Source organism: Equus asinus, chromosome 29, assembly GCF_041296235.1.
Source record: "Equus asinus isolate D_3611 breed Donkey chromosome 29, EquAss-T2T_v2, whole genome shotgun sequence".
NCBI lineage: Eukaryota > Metazoa > Chordata > Mammalia > Perissodactyla > Equidae > Equus > Equus asinus.
The window spans coordinates 16,363,562-16,390,159 of record NC_091818.1 but is presented as its reverse complement, the minus strand read 5'-3'; the positions used below and the strand labels follow the sequence as shown (position 1 = coordinate 16,390,159).

Here is a 26,598-nt window from a genome sequence, read left to right as displayed (position 1 = left end):
CCAGACAGGATCCTCCTCCAGCGTTCTCTCGTCAGTGTGTGCCTATCCTCCCAGTTGATCAGGCCAAAATCGTGGGAATTATTTCTTACTATATGCTCTCTTTCATTTTTTGCATCTGAACAAATAACCAAGTCTCCTAGATTCCTCCTGAAAAATAGATATTGTATCTCGTCGCCACGGTCACCACCATCTCTGGCCACGATTTTTACCACAGCTATTTTTACCAATAGAGTTCCCGGTGTTCACTCTGGTTCAGCCCTTCAGTTCACTCTACACACTGTGGTTATATAACCTTTTAATTTTCTGAAAAATGTACATTTTATCAAGCCGTTCTCTTGAATGGCCTCCTGGTGTCCTTAGGATAAGGTCCAAACTCATCCTGGGTCCCTTATAAGAGGCCTCCCTGCCCCCACACCTCCAGGCTCCCCTTCACAAACCTGGAAAATTCCCACTATCTAAACAGTATTTTTCAAATTGTGTGCTGCAACCCATTAAAGATGTAAAACTGATTTGGTGAGACTCACCTGGCATTTTTTTTAAATGAACTACAGATTAATAAGTAACAACTACAGCAGCCAACGTTTCCATAGTGCATTTGTACAGGAAGGGTTCTAAAGTGTTCCATTATTTACTAAATCCTTCCAGCTTCGAAACTACCCTGTGAGGTGGGTACCATTATTATCCATACTTTACAACTGAGAAAAGTAAGCACAGAGAGCTTAAGTAACTTGCCCCAAACACAAGGCCGCCGGGATTTGGACGTCAGCCCTCACCCACTCTCCTCTGCTGCCTCTCAGCAATGTGCACCGGAGCTCAGCACACAGAGGAAGGGCAAGTATCATTTTGTGAAACGTTTGTCTGCATTATTTGTGTCCATATGTGTACAGTGGGCTGCAAGGTGGAATGCATTTCTTACTGCAGATCATAGCAAAAGAGCTTGAATTGCACTGATACAAAATATTGCTTTTCCCCAAAAGCTCCTTCAGATAGAGCCCTCATAACATCTTGTGGGTCTCAGCTTTAATGCCATCTTCAGGAGGGAGGCTGACTCGGACTCCTAGTCTGGGCTAGGCCACTTGCCGTAGGCTCCCACGACCATTCCCACAGCCCGTTTCTCAAGTGCCATGTAGCGGGACCTAACTCCTAAGGGCCTGTCTTCTCTCAGTTACACCCACCACTAAATCCCTCACTCCCAGCATCATGCCTAGCATAAAGTACCTCCAGTAAATATTTGTTGGATGTATGAATTAATGGTTTTACCTCACAATTACCAGAAGATCATATACACTCCATAACCAGACTTGAAAAAATCTACCTGCTCATCGTTAGAAACAATTTTTGCCAGGTGAGTGTTTTACCAGGATTTCTTTCACCACCCAGGTGATTCTTCACGGAAGGCATGTAGAGGCATAGACCTACTGTGCTGACTCACACAACACGACTGCTGACAGGGGGAGAGGAGCAGACTTGACATGGGAGGAGAATGGAGCTGTTCCTGGAGAAGGAATCAGGGCCAGAAGCCCACGCTCAGCCCCTCACCAGGGAACCGGCCTTCCCTGCCAGAAGCACCTCTCCAGGGAACACTCTCCCTCAGGCTACACTGCACAAGCTGTAGATTTCTTTGGCTCCAGGTCCACAGCTCTCACCCATCAATTTGCAAAGGAGCAGTGAAGGTTAATCTCTGTAGGGCGCTCATCAGTAAGTGCTGAAATCGGATTGCCCATCCGGAGCTCACTGCTCATTTGTACTTACCCGAGTGTTGAGACACAACACACCAAGTCTATTTCAGGGCAATCACCTTTCCCCCGTGTGCCCACGACAACTCAGGTGTGCAGCAGAGAGCGCCACGCATCAATGACTGTCTCTGCGCTCTGTGCGCTAAGTGCCATCAGGCAACTGGCTGTGCTGTGCTCTAGAAGGACACCAACAGAAATGTCCCGTCCTGTCAAAGTACCTATCTACACTCGATCTAAGGTTTACTTGCTTAAAACTGTGCCAGAATCAACCAGTACTGACATAAATTAAGCAGATGCTACCATTTTCTCAATTAAAAAATGTTTTTAGCACTATATTCTAAAAGGGGACAAAATTAAAAAGGAGAGAAACCTGAAATTCTAGGAATTGAAAAGTAAACTTGAGATGTTTTCCCTAACACCTAAAATCAGTGATAAAAGCAGGAACTAGGTAAGAAGCAATTTCCCTACAAGCAGAGGTGGAAATTTACCTAGGCCAGGTTGGGGGGTCCCAGATGGACGCAGTGGGCAGAGGAGGCCGAGAGGCAGGCGACCCCAAGCCTGAACAGTCTCCCAAAGGCAGGACCCTAAGAGCTGAGCCGTGTCTCTGAGGCACATGCAAGGGTCAGGCAAACTTGCTGATCTGGAGGCGCTGACAGGGTGGCGGCTAAAGTGAGAAGACGACGTGGGCGACACAGAGGATCAGTAGAGAAAGAGAAGACTGTGAACTTATTCTGAGGAAAAGAAGAATGGCCTCATGGTTATCTTAATGGGGAAAATAAAGAAGCAGGAGTGGTGGGGCAAGGTCTGAGGTACAAGAAGGTTTGTAGAAAGGGAGGGGAAAACGAGGCATAAAAACAGGAAAGGAGTCAGCATTTATAGGACTACTTGGCCATCTTGAAAGCAAAGAGCAAGAGGAAAGTCAGCCTTGTTTAATCATCCTCATTGGTGTTCCTGATACAGTATAGACGGATGTGAGGATCAGTTGTGGGGAAGGGGATGTGGCAGCTGGTAATTTTTTAACTAAAAATTAAATTAACTAAAAAAATTCCTGAGTCCTTAAGAATTATTTTGGGGACAGAAAGGACCATAGACGGAGAAAGCTACAGAAATTAAACAGGGACAAAAAATGAAAAGTCAGGTTCAAAAGATACTAACTCCCCATGCCCAGCGAGCAACAAGGATGTGCATTTGTTCATATCACACAGCAGCAGTCCACATCACATGGTTAACTCCACAGCAACCTTGGCTCCCGGGCAGGTCTGGGGGCAGGTGAACACACCGGGAGAGGCTAAGAAAGCTCCATCGGTCCAGCAGAGTGGGGAGGGACATGGCCTTAGAGGTAGACCAGTGTTCTGAACCCAGAGCTAGATTCACTGTGGCTCTGCCACATGACCACAGTGTGACCTTGGTAATTAGTTTTCCTCTCCAAACCCTTGTGTTTAGTTTCTTCACCCATAAAATGGGGCTAAAAAGAGCACCCACCTTATAGGGTTATTATGAGGATTAAATGGGTTATTAAAAATATGGTTCTTGGCAGACTGTTCCCCAGTACCAACATTCAATGAACACTAGCTGCTAGCGTAGCACTAGTGGAAGTCTGCTACATGAGGGATGCTTTTCTCCCTAGGGAAGTCATAAGGACCAGCATATTACTCAATAAAATCAGAAACGTGGGCTCAGAAGTGCTCATGGATAGCCCTCGAAGTAAGCTGGAGGAGCAGACATGGAGAAGCCTTAATGCAGAAAGTAGGGATATTCTGCAGCTAATCTGTGTTAGTTCAGTTCAGTTCAAAGTCTCTGTTTCTTCGTGTGGACAGAGAATGTAAAGTTGTTCCTTTATTTTCTTTTTTGAAAGGCTGGAATTGTTACATAACCAAAGAGAGAGAAACAGTATTTTCAATATAGAAGAAATGTAAGTTATAAGCATTATAGATTTTATGGAAGGAGAAACTAAGGAGATGAGGTCAAGGCACACCTCACTGAAGAATCAGGATGATTCCAGCCTCAGAAGCAGGCCGGGCCCCAGGTGCTCAGCGAGCGTCCACACCAGGCTGTGGGAAGAAAGAGAAAGCTCCGGAGCGCCACCTGTGGGTGAGGCAGTCTGTGAGCCGCCAGGCGTGGCCTTCAGAGGGCAGGAGGCGTCTCCCCAGCTCGAGTCTGCAGCAGCCACTCACAAAGCCTGCGGGGAGTGAGACCAAGGCTCTGATTTCTCTTAGGGACGGAATCTTAGCCATCTGGAGCCTGACATTTTGAGGCTTAGGAAGACACTAAACAGGGCAATTTTAACATTTACTCCTTGCTTGAATCCATGACCCGTCAACTGCAAACCCCAGCCCGAAGGTTGGGGACTGCCCACCGTGGAGGATTTAATTTGGAAATCATGTCATCTTTTTTGCAAGTCTGATGTAATAGGAAATACGTAAATCATTTACGGCTACTAAGAGCAGAGAAAATGGTAACTTCCACGACAAAGCAAAGAACAAGCTGTAAATCCACGGAGCGTGAAAAGGCCTGTTCTCCAGGGCCCATCCCCTCAGTCACAGGCAGACTCTGGCAGTGACGTCACCTTCCAGAAATGGGAACAAACACTAGCACTGTCCTGGTGTGATCGCCTGTCATAACTTGCAAAACTACCCCAGGTAGAAATTCCTCACATACACAGTCACTACTGACTCTAGAAATTTTTATTTATTTATTCATTCATTCAACAAACATTTATCATCTTAGTCTGGATTTCACCAGAAGCAGATCCTGAGATAAGGATTCAGGACAGCGGTTTAATGGAAGCTGCTGGAATACTGGTGGAGAAGCAGAGATGTGATAGAGGGAAGGAAAGGCAGCCTAGAAAGAGTGCTCTCAAGCCTGTTACCACGGTGGGCAAGGAGAGCTCAATCCCGCAGGCAAACTCTGGGAGCGGGGAGAAGGGACTGCAGGGCCTCTCGGCCTGTGACGTGCACCGGGGGCTCGAGGGCTATTAAACTGCAGATTCCGATGTCAGTAGGTCTGGGTGGGGCCTGCGATTCTGCATTTCTGACAGGCTCCCAGGTCCTGCCACGCTCCCAGTCTGGGACCACATTTTCAGGGCTAAGGGTATAGACTTAGCCCTAAGTGTTCTACCCAAGGGCCATGGGGACTGGAGTACTTTCACACTGGCTTTCTCAGCTTGTAGGGTGAAGGCTGCTCTGAGGAGGCGTTATTCCAAGATACTTCTGGCAGTTCTCACAGAGAAGCAGGGCTTCCTTCCAAGGCTTCAGAGAGGCCTCAGGCACAGAAGCAGAGACTGGCCACTGGAAGTGGGGGGATGCACTGAAAGGACAGGGGCAAGCCGGCATCTGCTACAGGTACTGGGCACTGACTGTGCACCAGGCAGTCTGCTAGAGACACGGCAGGGAGAAAAGGGTTAGCTGCATGCCACTGTCAATTTATTATTAAGCCAAGTGAAACAGATCACACCTTAGCTGGCAGTAAGTGCAAAGCAGAAAAATAATGCCCAAAAGGGGGATAGGAGCTGTCACGGTGGGAGGGAGCACAGTGTGCAACGCTGGACAGTCCCCGTGAAAGACTGATGCTTAATAAGGATGATAAAGCTGCAAGAGTGACCCCACCGGTGGGTAGCTAAGCAAAGGTTATTCCAGTTAGAAGGATGAGCAAAGACAAAGGCTCTAGCGGACCCAGCAGCTCAGGGAAGAGAGGCGAGTGCAGCCAGAGTGAAGTCAGCAAAGGAAAGAGCAGAAGGAATGGTGGGCGTGGGGGGAGGGCAGGTCCAGCAGGTGACTCTAAGGATTTCGGTTTTCCTTCTGAGTGACTTGCAAGGCTACTGGGGGTTGAATAGAGGAGAGAAATAACGTGTCGTCCAGCTCTGGGGTTAAGAATACAGTGTAGGGAAGGAGGGTGGAAGCAGGGAGAGTAGGCGGAGGACTATTGCCAAAACCCAGGAGAGAAGATGTGGGTCTGAAAGGTACCAGGTTAGAGACGTGCGCTAAAAACAGATCAAATGGGCTTTTGCTTTTGTGCATTAACAAACTGAATGTGGAGTGTAAGGAAAACACAAGAGTCAAGGATTACTCCAAGGTTTTGGATCTAACCACTGAAAGCACAGAGCTGCCATTATTTGAGAAGGAGAAGACAGAGGAGCAGTTCTGGGCAAAAGATCCTGAACTGAGTGGGGAGCATGTGAAGTCTCGGATGCCTGGTTGACCTTCGTGTGAAGAAGAGGGTAGGACCTACAAATCTAGAGTTCCAAGTAGATGCCCAGGCAGGAGATGTAAATTTGGGAGTCACCTGCACACAGACCATACTTGGAGCCCCGGGGCTCTGCTTCCTAAGAACACAAAGATTCTGTGTTACTGAAAAGGGAAAAGAGAGGGGACTAAGGACTGAGCTTGGGGCGCTCCACTCTCAGGGACGGAACAAGGCACAGAATCCGCAATGGAGTGGGCAGAGAGGAGGCAGGAGACCCTCGTGAGGGCGATCTCAAAGAAGAGCAGAATCAACGTGCCAAAAGCTCCTGGCAGACCAAGGCACGGCTAACAACGTAGCAGAGAAGACTCGCCGCTGAGGAGGCCATGGGTGACCTAGATGAGAGCAGGCTGTGGAGCCAAGGGGCATGAAGGCTCTGTTGAAGGGAGGTGAAGAGAGAACAGGAACATGGAGACAGCAAATACCAATTTATCAAAGGGCTTGCTATGATGAACAGGAGAGAAATGAGGTAGTAGTTGGAAGGGAAGGGAAGACAGACTTTTCTCTACAGGACAAAGGGAGTGATCTAGGAGAGAAGGCAATCACGACGAGCGGGAGAGAGGAGACAGACTTGCTGAAGCCCTGTCCCGGAATAGGCAAGAGAGGGTCAGAACAGCTTCAGTGGCTTGGCCTTAGCTTACAGCATGGGTGGCTCTTCCACCCTAAAAAAATGTAAGCAGAAAGGTTAACAAGAGACATGGTTATTTCACTCTGATATGAAATTTAATCCAATTCTAGTCTTTTGTTTCTAAATTGGCTATTATTAAACATAGGTCAGAAGAAAGCCATCCAACAGTCAATTATGTAAGAGGTCACTTCCCCAGTGAATTCTTTAAAAGACTGTTTGAAAGGATCAAACAATTACCTTTACATAATAATACGCGCTTGCTAAAACTACATTTGGGAACAACATGTACTTGATCCATTATATTTAATGTAAAAGACATACAGCCCCTAATGGTAACAAATAAAAACATTTAGAAGGAATGTTTCCACTGTATGTTGTGGGAAATGACATTAGCTGAGACTGTCTTCTCGAAGGTTTTTCAGTGGTGTGATAGTATTTATTTACCCTGTGTGATTAGAGAGTGAATAGTCACTAGCCTTCAATTTTCACATCAATTGCAGAAAAAAAAGATTCCATTTTCTATACAGTCTAGAAATGAAATTGACTTAGCATCTCAGAACTGTCAAAAATTTCTTTTACGAAAAGGTCTGCTTTACAGAAACTATAAAGCAGGTGTCATCCTTGACACTTGCATTCTACATGCGCCGAGGGTCTGGGGAAAAGACGTCAGACAAGGTCTCAGAAAGGCCTGGCCGTCATGCCTCGTGCCTCCTCCGGCTTGCTTCGCAGGCAGCTTCAGTGCTGTCGATGTCAGAGGTTCTCTATTCAAAACTGCTAACAAGGAAAAGAAGAATTCTCCAGGAATATGCTCTCAGCTACCCGAGAACTTGCCTTTGCTAACAGGTCAGTCTGACACTTATTTTTCTGCGTTGAAAACAGGAACCTCTGTCTCCATTCAAATTAAAAGAAGCATATATTAAGTACTTTGGATTTACAAATTTGGAATTTATTCCAAGGAAACCTCTGAGTACACATACTTATAAAACAGAGCTCTTCTCTGTCCAGGCGACAAACAAGATTATGTAAAATCGCTCTTTCCAAGTTCTTTCTTTTTCACTACGAAGTATCACTCCTGTGTTTCATGTTGATGGGCACAGTTTTCTACACATTTATTTTAACTGCATTCCCTAATCTCCAGCAGGTTTCACAGGATGCCATTTAATTTTGCCAACATGAAACTGGTCGCATTAATCCACAGGGCAATTAAGCCCGAGTCATAAAAAACTACAAGCCTGCTATTCATGACATGAACACACACACTGTTACGTGTGCCTCCTTCCTACAACACAGGTAAGGGCTTTTGCTCAGCAGGGGTGGGGGCGAGCGTGGGACTATAGGCTGCTCCCAAGTCAAAGCGGACTTTAACCTTCTCATAGGCACGCAATTCCAGAATAGCCTTTATTAAATGCTTTCTTCTTCATCATCATTTATTTTTAAGTAGGATGTAATTCTAACATTCTCAGGAAACAGAACTAACTATATACCACCTTTGTCTGACATCCTGAAGGGCTACGAAGAATGAAGAGACTGTGAATTAAGGTACCTGCACTAGCATTCAGATCTGGGATTACAGCACTTGGCCAGGCAGACTCTTTGGAGAAACAGTTTTATAAAACAATGTGTGCTCTCACTCCCTGTGGCCTCAGCAAACCTTGAGTTTACTATCTGCCTACTTTTTGCACTAGAAGAACTTGCTGTTTCAACCATCCCTGAGCACAAAATATTTATCTTCCTAACTCCCCACTTTTTGTCTAAACTGCGCAACCCATGAAGGGACTAAATTTTGCCCCAAAGTCCCTTTCAAATTGGTCCATTTGGTCATTAATTGATGGGTGACTATCCCAACCCACACACCTCACTGCTCTGGGACTGTCAACCCCCCACCTGCCTGTGTCCCCAGCCACCGTGTTACACAGCAAAACCCAGCTGGTACTCTACATAATCTTGAAAGCACTGATTCTAACACATGATTGGTGTGCGCTGATGATTTCTGAATACGCCAGCAGCTAGGACTATGGTTTTCCACTATGAAAAGGGACAAAAAAAATGATAGGAAAAAACACTTCTCTGCCTTTTCAAAGCAGTAACTCAAACCCCCAAGCTTAAAAGCAAGATCAAAAAGTTCCAAATCGATTAATATGGAAGTTACTAAACCATCGAAACTGCTGATGTCGTAAACAAAATTTGTCAACAGCCACTAAGAAGTCATTAAAAGTAAATTTATTGTTTGTTTTAAAAAACAACTGTGCAATATGTGCTTCTCAAGACATTTTTGAATCTGGTTTGTTGTTCATCTCTTCTCAGGCTTCAGTTTGGCAAGGCTAAACGAGAAACACGGTACAGACACACGGTTAGTAAGGACACGTAAGGGAAGCAACAATAACTTGTGTTTGTTATTCTCTCAAAAGCCTAAATGGTGTAATCCAAACTACAACATTAAGCTTTAAAATCTGATCATGTTCATTGTGTTCTGAAAACTCTTATATTCTAAAAAGGGAAAGACAGCAGTGTATCTGATTTCAACCAAACAAGGTTTCAAACTAAATTATCTATTTCCTCTTACAGAACTGAATAAAACAATGCTGCAGGGACCCAGGTAATTGCTTTAAATGTAATTGGAGGATTCAATTTTAATGGTAACACTGCAACATCACTTTTGCTTTAGCTTTCCACAGTGATAGGCTCTCGGCTATCACATACGGACCACGGCCCAGAACAAATCTGAGACGTGCACAATAAGGTCACTTCTAAGAACCCTCCATGTTCGAGGGCATACAATTCTGTATCACTCAAACAATAGCAATTCTAATTTTTCAGGCAAAGCAATATCAAATTGCACTTACCCAGGGCTGGAAATAAGGGAATACATAATTTTAAATGCTTAAGATCTGAGGATATTGTCTGAAATAAAGGATTTTATTATCTTGTTTATTTCAATTTGGAGAATGAAATTAAGGCAAAAACATTTTGCTTAATAATGCTGTTGCTTTCCTTTAAAAAATGAACACATTTACAACATTAAACAACAGGTCTCTCTCCTTCTAAAGTAGAGACTCAGTTCCCTCTTACTCAACAATTTCATGTAATTGCAGAACTCTCAGGAACAGTTATGGGGTTCAATCTGAATAGCCACGCGTCTGAGAACCAAACATCCGCAAAGACGTGGCGTTTCAGCCCCTCCCTCTGCTTGCACTCTGCACACAGAGTGGTCACACTAACAAGTCACGGTCACCTGCTCCACGAGCACACACAGGCTTCTCAGCTACAAAGCCATTTTAATTAAGCCAAGAGGGGCTGTTTATGTGCAAAAGAAGAGGCAGCGCGTACAAGGGGAAATTCATGCCAACATGAAACACTCCACATTTCCTATCTGATTCCGTATAGATTTAAACTTGTGATTTAAAACCTGCATTGAGGCAGCTTTTGCACTTCATATAGTTCATAATTTATAAACAGAAGAGGGATTCATGTGACTCAATTTCTTTCCTAGAGCTATTGATCAATAATTAAATCATTTTGTAACTTCTATTCAATATGTGAAATAGAAAACCATGTCATCTGTGGATACCAACGAATGAAAATACCTGCTAAATGTGCCATGATTTCCTCTGGTACGGTTTTAAAACTACGGTCCATCTACTTGGCCCTCAAGAAAGTTAACCAAAAATCACAGATAACCTATAAGACTAGAAATTGTGTGTGTGTGTGTGTGTGTGTGTGTGTGTGGCAGGGAGATGGTGGGAAGCCTGTGAGCCTGTTTTTGAAGGCAAATATTACTTACTTCTTCAAGCAACTACAAAGAAAAAGCTCATATGCCTGGAAAGCTAGACACTCACTATCTAATGTCCCTTACCCTTAGCCTTTCTGTTATCTGAACCAAAAAACAGAAACAAAACCATAACAACACACACACACAAACACACACACCCCTCTGCTTTGTACTTCAGGCCTGCGTTAGGCAAGCATGCTTGAAATCTCCTTACACATTGTTCTGAGGAATATCTAAGCATGCACACGTTTTGATTACGCTATTTAAAAGCAACGCTGTCAAGGAAATCACATCTTATTCTCTTTAAAAGAACAAAGAGAAAGGAAGAGACCACTTTTAAAATCTTACTATTTTCCTCTATGTTACTAGAAAAAACAAAATATAAAAGAATCAGCCTGAGACTTTATTAGTCTCAAATAATCTAGTAGGTACGGAAGGTAGTTAAAAAATGTTTTGAATAACCTAACAACGCTTTAAGAGTCTTCTCAAACACTAAGGACATATAATAATGGTGTGAAGGAAAGATTAAGAGCCAATAGTCAATAAAACAAAAACCTTATTTTATGTTTAATAAACTATCCTCATTTCCAAGGAGAATTTGGCAAGCTTCAACCATTTCCCACAGGACTGGAGCAGTAATTTGTCATCAGACAGAAGACAGCCATGTTCAAGAGAACAAGATATAGCAACTCTGCATAAGATATATTTATGGGGGCCGGCCTGGTGGCACAGTAGTTAAGTGCTCACGTTCTGCTTCGGTGGCCCGGGGTGTGCTAGTTCAGATCCCGGGTGCAGACATGGTACCGCTTGGCAAGCCATGCTGTGGCAGGCGTCCCACATATAAAGTAGAGGAAGATGTGCACGGATGTTAGCTCAGGGCAGTCTTCCTCAGTGAAAAGAGGAAGATTGGCAGCAGAAGTTAGCTCAGGGCTAATCTTCCTCAAAAAAAAAAAAAAAAGATATACTTATGTCCTCCGTGTGGTGGTGTTTTGCTGTCCTAGGAGTAAAAGCTCTCTTTTGTGGAATTCATGCACTCCCACGGTGTGCGTGCTCCCCCTACAGCTGATGTCACTGAGGGCAGAGCTGGAAAAACTGCTGTAGCAGGCCAGTGTACATCGTCAGCATCACGCCAATACCATCAGCGGAAATAACCTCAAAGGCAGAGGTCACAGTAAAATGTAATATAATCATTAGGAAGTGATGAATTTTGAGTATTAATTATCTTTGATTTTTATAGGACTTATTTAATTTTTAATAATGACTCTGTTTTAACAACCAGTTGGCAAAATTTCTAGAAATTGAACAACTGGCTCTCACAAGCCAACGTGGGCTGACTCTAGCAAACCGTTGATGCCATGCACCCAGAAAAGTGTGGTCATTTGTGATGTTAATAGTTACTCTTAAACACTGGGAGAACAGGAGCTTAGTTTTTAGGAAAAAACCTTCAGCTACTGCACCTAAACACAGAAGTTGATTTTCAAGAATACACAGGCTTTGGAAGTTATAAATGCATCAACTTCTTTATCACAAATCTGGCTTTCACTACAAGTTATAGGTAGTAATCTATAGAATTGGATCTAGAGAAAACATCATAGAGTGTTTTATAGGACTTTCAGCAAAAAGGGGGGTGGGTTGGGCTGCATTTCAAGGTTCCTTTGAAACAATATATATTTCTTCATGCCCCGCCCCCCACTCACCACTCCTCTGGCCTCCAAAAGAATAATTCTACCATAAGCCCTCTCTTCTTCTGGTGTCCCAAGTTCCAGCAAAAACAATTTATAACTAAAATAACGGATAATTTATAAACAAACTAGAAGTTTATTTTCCATTCTATGAGAAGAACAGAAAACTATATCTATCAGATAAATGTTAGCTAATGAACAGAAACTAAGAAGCCCTCAGCTTCAATAAGACTGCATGAGAGCCCCTGGGGGGAGACTGCACTACAAGGCGGATGCGCAAGGCTCAGAGGAGGCTGCCTCCCATTTCATGTGTTCTAATTTAGAGAAGACCGTTGTACACATTTCTTACATTTTAATTGATGGGCAACAGTCTCATTTCTGTCCATCATGTAGGTGCCGGTTTATGAGCTGTCAGTTTGCATACATGGAATGAAAAGCCCCATGACCAACACAGAAACTGAAATAAAGTGGCAGTTAGAGCAATTTCATCCCATAACTGTCCTTGGACATGGAGCATGATGAAGAAAGATGATCTGACTGAAAATGCGTTCAAAAGGAGCAGTAGATAAACAAGAAAAACACTAATGCAGAACTATGAAAATCCCAAGGTCCGGAAGCATTGGAGATGGAAATCCAACCATATTTAAATTAAAGCTGATGCTGCTGACAGGCCAGGCTTTGTGTTATCTGGTCCACGCTTACTCTCTCCATGCACTTGACTTTATCAGACATCTACAGAACACATCTGTTATGTTGTATAGCCTGAAGGCTGGGCCATGAGTCCTCGACTTTGAGGCTTGACTTCTCTATAACTCCCTGAGTTATTGAGGTCAACCTCAGGATCATAAATCAAGAAATTCTATGAAAATAAAAACTCTTGTTCACATTTTGCAATTAAAAAAAGTTAAAAGGAAGGGATTCATAATGCGGGATAATAACTTTTGGAAGAGTCAAGTGGCTATGCTGTATGTTTTCCATTTTAAACCATCATCTTGATATGTTTAGGGGTTTAATTTATGGAACAATCAAGCATTCTTTATATTTAACATTAAATACCTGAATATTATAAATCACTTTAGATGAACATTTACGGGAGAGTTTCAGTGCAACTTCTGAACAACTTGTCACTTTTACTGTATAGCAATGATTTGTAAAAAATGGTATGCTAAGTAATCCTAGAATATAATTTAGGGACACAAAAACAACTGTCAGGAAACAGCCCGAGACTACGTTTAATGAAATCTTTACAGACTGAAGCAATAAGTATTAAATTAATCAACACAGCTTAATTGAAGCTCTATTTGTAACATTTTTTATTAGACTTGGTATTAATGAACCTTTAAATGCTACCACTAACTTGAGCTCTACGTTAAATTTAAATAATGAACCATTGTTCACACACACAAAAGAACACACACTGCTTTAATGGTCCTTTGTCTCTTTTACCTTCACACCCAGCAGGAGAGACTGCTCCCCCTTCTTTCCACACTTATTTACATGGTTGGCAAGACAGTACCTTTAAGGCTGCTAAAATGGTCTCAAATAACTCACGTAAAATCATGAAGTAAGCAAAAACACAGGAGCTAAGACTGAAAATTAAAAAGAATTTCGGTTGACCTCAAAGATAACGTTTTCAAATCTGTGCTTTGAGTCATTTTTGTTAACCTGACGCTCAGCTGTGCTTAGGGCTGAGGGTTTGGGGTGGTGGCGACTTACCTGAACATGTCTCCCAAACCCTTGAGCATTCCCTTCTTGGCTTTCATTTTCTCCTTCTCCTTCTCTCTCTCTTTCTTCTTCTCTTTTCCAGTTTTATCCTTTCTCCTCTCAGTCTTATCACCTTTCTCTTGGTTTCCATTCATTTGTCTCTCCAGAGAGTGCGAAGGCTGGTCACTCGCTGTGGATACAGACTCTCTCCCTGATCTTGAACTTTCTTCTGTGTCTTCTTCCACTTGGAAGGAAAAAAAAAAGATAAGAATATAGTGAACCAAAGGAGCAAATAGAAGGAGGCCAAAATATTTGTGAGGATTTTACTCTCCCATATTTTCTACTACAGTAAGGCCCTGCCATCTACATGGATTGCAATACTGCTTATTGTGGAGTAGAATTAGAATGGAACATGTGATGTGGGTGTTTACTATGCACATGTGCATCCCTATGCGAAGATGATGTGCCAGCAGTAAGAGAGAAGCAGCTTCCTGTCTGGATGCTGATTCACTCATGGTAATACCCTCCTTGACACAGAGCAGGCATTGCTGGGGGTCCTCAGACAGCGCAGACCCCTAAGGGGCCTGTGTGCTATATTTGCAAAATGAAAAGAAAACAAGCAGCCCCTTCCCAAGCACCTGCTTTCCACTTGGGTAAGGATAACGTTGGGTCCACCCCGGCCCCTCGTTAATTTGTTAAACTGCATCATTTCACTAGTAAAACACCACTGTCAGCATGAGGACTTCTTTTCTCAGGCTCCCACATAGGTCCATTTGTAATTTCTGCACATAGAAGCCTGGGTCTTCACACCCTCTAACTTTTCCTTATATTGTCATTACATAAGGCCAACATCATAAGCAAATGCTACTGTATGCTCTAATCCAAAATAATTTTGCATGTCCATCCACACAATGGCAGGTGAAAGAGGTGGATGGAGCCATGAAATGTGTTAATCAATAAGCTCGCACTCCTCTAAACTTTGCAGATAAAAGGAATACTTAGTAATGACAATATTCTGTCCTTTGAACCAACACCTAGTGAGCATATGGTGCAAGGGAACTTCAATACCCCCAACTTCTTCTATTTGAAAGAAGGACAAGTAACTAGAGAAAGTTTGCACCTACCGAGAGAATTGTAAGAATTTCTATATTAAGAAAGAAACAAAAGATGCATGTATTAATAGCCATTCTCATAAACCTTTTCTGAGATTGGTTGCCTAAGGTTTTCTTCCAAATATAAGAATTATTGGGGCTTCAGGTTACCCCCTGAATTCTAAGGTTATTTTTTTTTCTGCGTCAACAAATAAAGTATGAATCAGCGTTTGGGAGCTTTTTCTAACACAGAACCAAACAGAAGAGTTAAGCCTCTTCCAATCTTTCACAAAGAACTGACCTCTAAATCAAGTTAATATAGCTTCAAGTGAAATTCAGTCTTGCCTCTGCACCAGCAAGGGGCACTTGCGTTAGCATACACAGTATCAAGAGTATAATAAGACCAGCTAAGACAATCTCCGTATCTTAGTGTTCTGCTATAAACCCTCACGAATCTGAGAAGAGACTACCAAATGATGGTGTGAGCGCAGCCAAGTGATACAGTTTTTTAAAAAATGCCAGCTATTTAGCATAATACAAAAAAAAGTGTAGAATTCTTTTTGTTGACACATTTGGTTAAAAACATGAGCCAATATATTTCCCATCCCAGCAGGTCACACCCTAGGAATTGCCAAAGAATAAAAATGTCACCATGTCTAAATCCAGAAAGTACTTTGGAGGTCATTTAGACCAAAGTCTTCTATTTCTTGATGAAACAGAGGTTCGGGCCAGCCCACTCTCAGTCTGGGGCTCTTCCTACTGTTATATTCTGTACACTTGTACTTGAGCAAGACCGGCATGCATTTCTTTGATCAACTCTGTTTGTGATTGCTCAATTCCCCGCTTCACACAGCACGTATTTGGGTAATCTATCACCCAGTCACTACACAGCCTGCCAAGAAGATAATTCCAGCAGCCAGCATTGCATTTCAGAAACCTATTGTCAATCCTGTGTGGTCATTTAACGCTGTGACTTGTGGTTCATATTGATGAGATCACGCAAGAAGCTGGGTCAAATGTGCACAGTGACTCTAGGATTGGCTGGCAACCACATAAATGACTTTAGAAAGGTTGGCCTGCCTCCGTACTGGGTTATCTAACTGTGAGCCATTCTCGTCCTCTAAGGGACATGGTAGCTTTTAAAAATTTTGCTTCTTTTCCTCTCTGTCAATGAATATATAAATAGAAATTGTGCAGGTTTATTAGAGGAAGCCAGTTACAACTTTTAGATGGGCATTGCTAGCGCAAATCCATAGCCTTAAAATTAAGGCTGTCATTTTTTGTGGTCTACACAGAGAAGGGAAAGAATATCCTGGCCTACTAGCCCAATGGCTTGCTAATTACGCGTAGACTTTTCAAATGAGAGCTCCCCAAGAGAATATAAATATAGCTTAAGCAGGGTTGCAGTATCTTGTCTAATACCCTTCAACACGGCTATGCTCCATCTGATCGCAAACCACTGCTTCAACCCTGTGGGAAATGAGTATGGCCTTGACTTTGAGATAATCGACCAAATCCTTATAAAAGAACTCTCCCAAGTTTTCAGGAGCTAAAAAACCTAGATCTGTTGGTATATTCAAGCTAGATAAATGGATGCTAATGAATTTTCTAGAATTCCCACATGCAAGACTCTTTTTACCTATACTTCCATAGCTCTATGTACAAACTGCTACTATTGCACTTGTCATACATTGTGATTACATGTCTGTCTCCCCTTCTGTAAAATGATTGCTGGGCAGACAGCAGCTGCTCATAAATGGAGTTTAAATGAAAGACTACTGGTAAACCTGACTCAGGATTTTATCCCAACCAACCAAACTTTTATCCAGTCTCTGGGTATTACCATTCTTCTGGCTTCAGAACAATGCCTACTCTTCTCTAATTAAGCTTGACAAAACTAGCCACACCCAACGACCTGAAACCCAGGAATGTCCATTGTACTTGGTTGAGCTCTAGTCAGTTTCTGGTCTATTTATATGCTATTATTGTTAGTGCCATACGTATCATCTAATGGATTTTACAACCCTCGACAATGTCTGAAACTATAAACAAAAAAATGAGCTCAATAAATGTAAATGACTTAGTCTTCCTCAGCAGCCATTATCATAAATCATGAATGGAACGATCAGAAGCAATTCTGCTAGTCTTCTGCCTAATAGCTTTGGCAGAAGTACAAGGGGCATATGTCTGCTCTTGGCTCAGTAACAGGGGAAAGGCAGTGCCTTCACGACTAACTATACGCTCAAGTCACGTTTGTTGCCAATTCTTTTCCTATTCACAATAATTTTCTGGTGTATGTAATACAACTTATTTTCTAAATTGGGTGAAACAGAAAATTAGTATTAAATCATTTATTAATTTTGGGTTTTATAACCTCATTTTAGAAAATCAAAAATCCTAGCTCAGTTTCCTGCCCCAAGCAAGTGGACTGTTTTAAAAAGATACTTGCACATTTGAGAATTCTTTATGTTTATTCTGAACATTCTAATCTAGATAATACATTATCACAGAAACTCTTCCGGGGGTGCACTGATTTAACTAATCCCCTTCAATGCCAACTAATTAAAAATATTTAGCAATATGTAGCTTCATATGTACAAACATAAGATGTTCTTTTAGAGTATCACATTATAGATGCTTAAAACTCTCAAACTATTTGATAAAGAAAATAAGCATCTCTCACTTTACCCTGTTCCTATGCAGAATTACTGTGGTTTTAAAAGTTTAAATAAATTGGCTAAACATGCTTAATTTTAAAATATGTATATATTCAAGGTCACTGATATACTAGTCAGACTTTTTTTAAGTTTTAAAACCAATCTTCGTACAGTTGGTTTTATGTACCTTTATAATAAGGTACATAAAATATTTTCATTCCTTTAAACCAAGGAAATTTTAAAAGATATTAACAGTTTTTCAAATGACAGAAGTCCTGGTAATATAGTAGCAGTAAATGGCTCGATCCATTGTGTTCATACAGTAAATTACAATGCAAGAGCTAATCATAAACCTACATTTAGATAATTTACTATTTAAATGCTCCATAAATTTTACATTTTTTCTCTTTAATTTTGCTCGTCTTTACAGATTATTTGCTTTCCTTTTGCAGATAGCCCACACAAAGAAAGATGATTATCTCCTTCCAAACAAATAGAAATGTCTATTTTTGACTAACATTTCTGCCTGTTTTAACCTGTTCTATACACTGAATCTCAGCTACTTTCCCATGTGATCACCTATAACAGACTTTCAAGTTTCTCTTTTTTAAGAAGGTATAACACGAAGCTGCTTATTTCTCTTTAATGCGGCATAGTCATTCCACAATTAAGACATACCTAATTACCATGTTTTCAACAGATGCAAATGTAGCTCAATTAAAATTCTAGTCCATGTTACAAATTAAGCTACTCGATTCTGCAAGGTATCATATTAGGACTGGGTCACAAAGAAGTCTGGGAAAGACTGGGCACATATATGTTAATGATCATGGGGAAAATGACTTCAGGTTTCAATTCAAACTCAAAGTTCTACGACTTCCGCCATAAATAAATACTTCTACCAAGTCGCCACAAACATTTTACTCTCAAAAGCTGTCAAAAGTTGACTCTAAGCCATGTAGTCATTGGAGTCTTTTTTTTTCCATTGAGAAGAGATGCTACTGTTGATACTGCAATGATCTCTGTTGGTTGCTTATCCAAAACCTCTCTCTCTCTTTCTTCTTCCTAATGGAGCTCTGATTGTGGTCAGGAATGCAATCTAGCTCCAAGGGGCAAATTCAACATGAGGTTTACACCAACCTATGGGTACCATGCCCCTGTTGACTTATTAGTTCAGTGTTCTCAGTTCAAGAACGGCCCCATCAGCTTGAATGGACATAGTCCATGGTGAGCTTGGGGAACTGGCTCACTCCCTTCTGTCAGATATGAACAAGACAGAAAAAGGCCTCTGAGCCCTTGCAGTTACCCTCCGGATAAGCTGAATTGTGGACAGTGCAGCAGAAGGGGCAGAAAGATGCTGGGTCTTTGATAACACTACTAGTCTGTGGAATCAATAATCCGTGAAGCTTCCCCACTCTAGAATGCAGGTATATAAAACAGTGTATTCCTTATGGTTTGAGCTGGTTTGAGTTGGACTTTCCATTAAATGCAGCTGAAAGAATGCTAATAGGTACATTGCAGCAATCGACCTTTAGAGGAGCCTCGGAGCATCCACAGTGCCATTATCACAAACGTTAGATCTAGCAGTTCACTCATTCTAGCTAGCTTTGACAATTCGACTAGAATTAAATCTTCTCAGACTTTTTACTAGAGTTAAATGAATTGTTCAATAGGTATAAACAGAGAAATACAAAACAAAAATGATAATATTACCTCTTATTCACCAATAAACAAGTACTCTCCTCTGAGGGCACAGCCCAAAGAAGCAATATTAAATATTTGTGGAGTGAATGACAGAATGATTGAACAAAAAGCCAATCATATGAAAAACTATCCTTTATTGCTCTTTATTTATAAAGAACTACCTCAATGTGAGAAACACCTAATGATAGAAACACATGTTCTTGAGTAATTTACAATTTACTTTGGAGACAAAGGATTAAACACAATAATTGTACGCAGGATGAGGCAGTCTGCAGAATCTATCTTCCTAAAACAAAACTTAAAATGGGAAAGTTAAAACAAGACATTAGTAACGTAAAATTTCAGCAGCCTTAGCAAATCCACTGACCACGGCCAGCTTCCATGAGGACAGGACTCTCGGGCATGGCAAAGTCCTCTGGAGGACTTGAGAACTTTGGGGACATAAATATTATTTTTGTTTCTTATTTTAGTTGAATAGTTTTGACTTTGAAAAAAGAAGAAAGATGTAGGAAATGAACAGCTAGTGACACAGATGGTGTCGAATAACAGGATCTGCTTCTCTGGACCCTGACTTTTAACATCAGAATGATGAGCTCTTGGCAATGGAAAACTTAGTTTTTTTGGAACACTTAAAAAAAAAATCCCACACATACAGAGCTGGCATGAAACAGGAAGAATTAAGAAGCTTTTATCCTATTTGTGGGGTGGGAATAATAAGGGATATGATGAAGAACCGAGAGTGTGATCGTGAAAGGAGAAAAGGAGATGAAAGAGGCAGGTGACATCTTTCTGTGGTACTGCAGAAGGGGTTTCAGCACCTGGAGGAAAGTTCAAATACATGATTCCTAAGACACTCTGCTCTAAAAGATTTATTTCATTAAAAAAAGAAAAAAGCGGCTGGCCCGATGACACAGAGGTCAAATGCGCATGTTCCACTTCAGCGGCCTGGGGTTCCCCGGTTCGGATCCCAGGTGCGGACATGGCGCTGCTTGGCACGCCATGCTGTGGTAGGCGTCCCACATATAAAGTAGAGGAAGATGGGCATGGATGTTAGCTCAGGGCCAGTCTTCCCCAGCAAAAAGAGGAGGATTGGCAGCAGTTAGCTCAGGGCTAATCTTCCTCAAAAAAAAAAAAAAAAAGAAAAAAAACCCTCTCAGTTTATGTTGGGGTGAGGAGTGGGTGGAGAACAAAAACAATAAGATCACTCTTCCAAAGAGTTTAAGACTTATTGCCAAACACCATTCTTCACTTCTGCCTTACATTCAAAACTTCTCTTTAATGCATCCCTCAAAATGAAACAGGTGAAATGCTCCTGAAGATAATGGTAGCATGTCACCTCCATTACCCCTCCTCTCCCAAGACAATGCTGCAGAACAAGCACAATGAGGGTCGCACCCTCAATTTTCTGAACCGTGCAAATTTGCTTTCGGTGTCCAATTGATTTTTACATTCAAATGATAGCCCTCAAAGGATACTGTTTTCTGTTCATGGGGACAATGCGAAGCTGAAGGTTTTCCTTTCAACAGACTAAATGGACTGGTTGTAGAATCGAAACAGAACTCATAAACCATGCTGTTGGAATTGGCACTAAAACTTTTTTAATCAAGGAGTGAGCTTGGTGGCAAAAATATTTTAACAATATACCAAATATTATTTATAGTGTCAAAAAAAGAAATTCCAGGCCACTGTTCTCTTTTAAATGGAAAAACAAAAATAATATTAAAATGTGCACATGTAATAAATACTGAGGGGCCAGCTCTGTGGCCAAGTGGTTAAGTTCGCGCGCTCTGCTGCAGCGGCCCAGGGTTTGGATCCTGGGCACGGGCATGGCACCGCTCGTCAGGCCATGTTGAGGCGCCATCCCACATCCCACAACTAGAAGGACCTGCAAATAAGATATACAACTATGTACCGGAGGGGGGGGGGGGGGGGGTTGCGGTTTGGGAGATAAAGCAGAAAGAAAAAAAAAGATTGGCAACAGTTGTTAGCCCAGGTGCCAATCTATAAAAATATAAATAAATACATAAATTGGGGCTGGCCCCATGGCCGAGTGGTTAAGTTCTCGCGCTCCGCTGCAGGCGGACCAGTGTTTCATCAGTTCGAATCCTGGGCGCAGACATGGCACTGCTCATCAAACCACGCTGAGGCAGCGTCCCACATACCACAACTAGAAGGACCCACAACGAAGAATGTACAACTATGTGCCGAGGGGCTTTGGGGAGAAAAAAAAAAAAAAAGGAAAAAAATAAAAAAATCTTTAAAAAAATAAATAAATACATAAATAAACACTGAAAGGTTACAACGCTCTCTTTTGCTATTTTTTGAGAAATCAAAATGACTATCCCCCAAAAGCCAGTGTTCTTAACTCGCATGCCATATACTCCATTTTGGGGGATCCACAAAAATTTACTGATGTGGGTTAAAAAGATATTTTACATTAAAAAATCTCAAATATATTCTATGTAATCAATTCAGGCTTTAGGAAGTCAAGGGAAAACTAATTTGCTTGGGGAAACGTTTGCTGAAGAAGGAAGTCAAAGAGGAAGGAAAAGGACAGTCTAACATACACACGGGAGGGTAGTGGGAAAGTCTGGGGCCAGTGAGAAGACACACCTCACGGAGACTGCCTGGTCTGGGCAAGAACGGGTGCAGAAGCTTGGGGACTGCGAGGACAGAAACGTGATTACAGAGCTTACTCAGCAAGTCTAGAGACAACAGGACCAGTTAGGAGATCCTAACAGTAACTTCAGATACTAAACAAGGAGGATTTGGGCTAGATTGGACAGAAGGAGTGGAATTATGAGATTTCATGGGGAAAAATTAAGAAAGCTTGGTGATAAAGTTGTTACACAGTGAGATGATGATTCTAAGTTTCTGAGCCTGGAATCGCTAATGAGAAAAGTCACATCATCATCATCCATCTTTATGTATGAGAAGCTAAGTGTGTAAACGCAGTTCCTTCCTTTGCTCTGGCACTGCCAAGCATCATTACTCACCCGGATTATTGCATTACTGTCATACACCTGATCTTCTTGCTACCAACACTGCTACTTACCATCTCATTCCCGGTAACCCATCCTCTATCCTAGGGTCCCAACAATCATATTCGTTTACCTGAAATTCTTCAAATGCCCTTTAAGGTCCTTAGTGTAAAATGCGGATCATTTAAACAAGGCTGGGTGTGATTTGTTCTCTGCCTTCATCTTCAATCTCATTCCTCACTAACCTCTCACCTGCGCCACAACCATGAAAGAACTACGGCAGCCCAGAGATGGTCCCCACTCCATACGTTCCTTATTTTCCCTGTGCACTCAGGTGAAGACCACTCAAGCAACGGCACTCATCTCAGACAATACCTCTTCTGGGAAGCCTTCTCCCCACATCTCTCCTTCCACTCTAATCCCACGTAGGCTGAGTGGGTACCCCACCCTTTGGTGCCATGGTAACCTGTACGCTATAATGGCCCTCAACCACACTGCTTCTCAAGTGTCAGTTTATCCCCTAACCTCTCAGCAACTTGCAGCCTACATCTCAGATTTGAGGTGCCACAATTAAGGTAGTTTTAGTGTAATGGGCTTTCCCATGTGGAAGTTTAATATTCTAGAAAAGTCTAGAAAAACATTCTGTGAATTGGAAGATAAGCATTCTATGATTCAGTTCCTACGTACGACCTTGTTCAACTGTTTAAATACTTTTTCCTTCTTAAAAAAAAGGTTAAAATGAGGATTCTACAATTCAAACACTTCAGACGTGACTTTTCATCGTAGTTTTGGCTTAAGTTACTTTTCACCTAGAAAAAAAGATGTAAGGAATAGCTTTGGCTACTTCACATGCTTACACCCATACTGCATTCAGAAACTTCCTAAAATTAATCAAAGTTCCTTTTCTTAAACTACACGTGACATTTAAGTATACAAATTGGCATAAAAGGATGGGTTATTCCTAGCATTTCAAAACAAATATTTTTATAGATCAACACCCAATTATCCATTAAAATAGATTAACCAAATAGGAAATCTTTTACAAAGTACTGTGATTTTGAAACCCATATCCTGAATTCTTTTACAGTAGATTTGCTGAAATCTAATGGGTTTTGCTTAAGATAAAATTAGACCTAGTTGGCATTATTTCTGCTCAAATAAGTAGTTATGAAACGTGGCTAGAAGTGTGCAGAAAGCTGAGTGTAGGAAATCTAAGATATCAAATGCACTATGCTATTTTGTAGCTAATTAAAAAAAAGCAAAATCTTCCCCAAGAATCGCTCTTATTAGATAATTTACTAATATAAATTTAGTTTCTTTAAATCTCAAACTGCTAATTTAAGTTATACGTACTTTAGAGTAATCTTTTTCCTTATCTCCTGATAAGAGCACTATAAAAAAGTAGGAAAGCTACTCAAAAGCAATGTGTCTCTATGTTTTTACATTTAAATTTCTAAACTGGATCTATCTTAAAATCAACAAGCACAATTAATAGGACAGTATTTGATTTTGTTGTGCTTTACCTCTTCGACCCCAACAAAAAGCGGTTACTCAATTGATAGTAAGGCTTACAATTTGACAACTTTTAATTGAGAAAAATAGGACTATATATTTTTCAAAAAGAAAACAAAGCAATGTTATTGCATGCATTTTCTTGGTAGCAACAGAAACTGATTTATTATGGGGGATGTAGAAGCTTCTTGCTGAGAGCCAGGCAGGGTACGTAATTTGCATAGAAGAGGGAGCAGATTGTAGATGCCCTGACCTGTCAAACACAGGTAGGGCCTCGGAGATAATGGGTCCCAGAATACAAAGCTCCATCTTGATCCAGACAGACACACACAACACGGAGAGGCCAGATGGATTAAATGAGAGACAAAAACGCTGGCTTCTGCCATCTCTGCAGGAGGAACGTAAGTGTTACAGAAGATGACAGATACCAGATACCACATGGATCCAGCCCAGCCTTTTGGCCCCACCGTTGTGCCCATGCCATGATTTCAACACTGTGAGAAGAGGCGAGTCTGCTTGGAGTCATGAAATACAGTCACTGGGGAGGTGCTCAACCCAACTGACAAGAGCAATCAACCATGCCTGTGCCTAAGTGTCTTACTTGTAAAGAGGAAGAGGACCATGTGAGAGCAGAAAGCAGGAGACTGGAGCAGTACGGGGAACCCTCTTTCCTTACCACGTGGCCTCAGCTCTCTCCTTCGCAACTTTTCAACAACAGCCCACTCTCCACCCCAATATTTCCAGAGTGCACTCTATAGGCTGTCCTGTATAACCAAAAGCTTGTCTGCTCAGACAGTGGGCCTCTTTTTGAGAGCCAGGTTCCATAGAGACATGGCATTTTCATTTCAACCAGTGGCTATAACCGAGCCCTTCCACAATACAAGAAAGCACCCTCTGTCACAGAGTCCCACAGAGCATGGACAGTGACAGGATGCTAGACACACAGCAAGAGACAGTGCCCACAAAGGCAAGGATGCAGGAGCACAGCCAGAAACAAGAATGCATCTGGGAAGCCACAGCAACAGAAAGCATGTGGACCACGCCATGAGAATCCACAGGTCAGACTCTGAAAGCGATGGTGTTTCGGCAATGACAAGGAAAAGCTAGCTGAGCTGGCCTTCCTTCTCACGACTGGAGCCATAACACATCTTCTTGTAGCTAGGCATATGTAAAGGTGACAGTCTAATGACCACCAGCAGTAACAGCAGTCTTGACAGAATTTTTTTTTTTTAGAAAAATAAAGAGTTTGCTGAGGCATTGAAAATCTAGTGCATGCAGGTCCAGTGTGGGATACAAAGAGGAATAGCAAAATGCCACTTCCACCTGACTTACTGCATACTAAAAGTCTCTCTCACACACCCCTTGGTGCTAGTTAAGCAGGAGCTCACCTACTGATGTAATGATTATTCATTCAATCCTATGACATGCCATGCCCTGTGCTTGGTTATACAGGAATCAAACAGACATGGTGGTGTCTTCCTTCATGGATCTTACAGAAGGGGAGAGAAGCTGGCAGCAAGGGATCAGATCAGTAGTGAACGGGTACAGAGAATCATGGAATGTTAAAACTACAAAGGACCTCAGAAATGATCTACACCGTCTAAACCACACTTTTCAAACGTTTTCCGAAAAACTGTAAACTACTCTTTTTTAAAATTAAAATTTACAAAGAACCATGATGTCGTAAAAGTGATTTAAAAACCCACAGTTGTTGAGGCAGTGGAGTGGTGACAGCAAGGTGAGGGGAGAAGCTGGTGGCCTGTGCAGAGTCCCACTTGCTCAGCCTCCCATTCGCTTCCTGACTCCCCCAAAACCCCTTCTGACAGATGTCACAATCACGATTTGAAAATTAATGACCTAGATGGCCAAATCTTCAGTTTTACAAATGAGGAAATTAAAGCTCAAGGATTTTAACGGGTTTGGCCAAAATCCCAAATTGGTTAGAAGAACGTGGACTAGCATGCAAGCCATCTGAATTCCAGTTCAGTGCTCACTCCACTCTATTCGTACTTCAACCACTCAAACTGCAAAAACTTGAAATGTACAATAGGTGCCTCTCTTTTGCCATATCCAAAGTTCAGCAGACCTGTCTGAAAAAAATAATAAAATCAGGACTTTGGAAAACACGGCACTTTGCGTTGTAGGTACACGTGTCACAGTGTCTTTGCCAGCTCTTGTCCAGAACTTTACCTTTGGTTCACAAACTGTAATTTGCCTATTCACTTGTGCTTTTTGTCTTGATGACAGCTGAATGAAAAAGTTTTAATATACTTAAATCTGTTATTTGCGATTTAAAAAGGGAATAAGCTTATACAGAGGCAAATTTAGATGTCCACATTGGTGGAAAACTCTGGAGGCTGTCCCTATAGAGTTAAGAACATGCCTTGTATTGATATGTAATTCCATCCCCTGTTGCATTTGAAATGAGTGACATATGTGAAAAAACTCCATTTTATAAGGCAATTTAAATAATGTTTTAACTAGAACAAGAAAAAAGTTCAGAAGCATCATAAATTGTAGATGCTTAAAAAAACAAATATTGAGGGGCCAAAGTACTATATCTCTTATTAAATATGCACTAGGACAGAAAGAGGCAAGATCTGTAAGTGACAGGGCTCCCACCCTATCAGGGCTGCATGAGGAATCCTGGTTAGGATGGAAGGAACCACTGATAGAATGGGAAAAACTCAAGGAGGTTGAAAGCTCATATGACTCAGGATCTTGGAGACCAGGCTTGGCAGCAAAAATAGGAAATATGTTCTTCATCTGGCAAGAATAGGCTGCATATATTTGAAATCACTGGCTAGATGGAGTGAAAAAACTGTCCAGATTTAGACAGAGAATTGGGGGCGGGTAGCAAATCTCTCCCTAAGTTTTGCTTTGTATGTTCCATTA

The 26,598-nt window shown here is 41.7% G+C and overlaps 1 protein-coding gene across 33 annotated transcripts in view; it reads right to left on the bottom strand.

Moving 5' to 3' along the window:
• The window catches only part of PARD3 (par-3 family cell polarity regulator), a 612,530-nt gene that overhangs the window by 169,741 nt on the left and 416,191 nt on the right, over positions 1-26,598 (bottom strand). For 29 of the 33 annotated variants that reach the window (XM_070501262.1, XM_070501252.1, XM_070501261.1 and 26 more), the window contains one exon: positions 13,771-14,002. In XM_070501262.1, the coding sequence (XP_070357363.1) occupies positions 13,771-14,002 (232 nt within the window). Of the gene's footprint in view, positions 1-8,808; positions 8,925-13,770; positions 14,003-26,598 lie in introns of those variants that run through there. The other 4 variants (XM_044762270.2, XM_044762269.2, XM_070501266.1 and 1 more) reach the window with 1 other exon arrangement.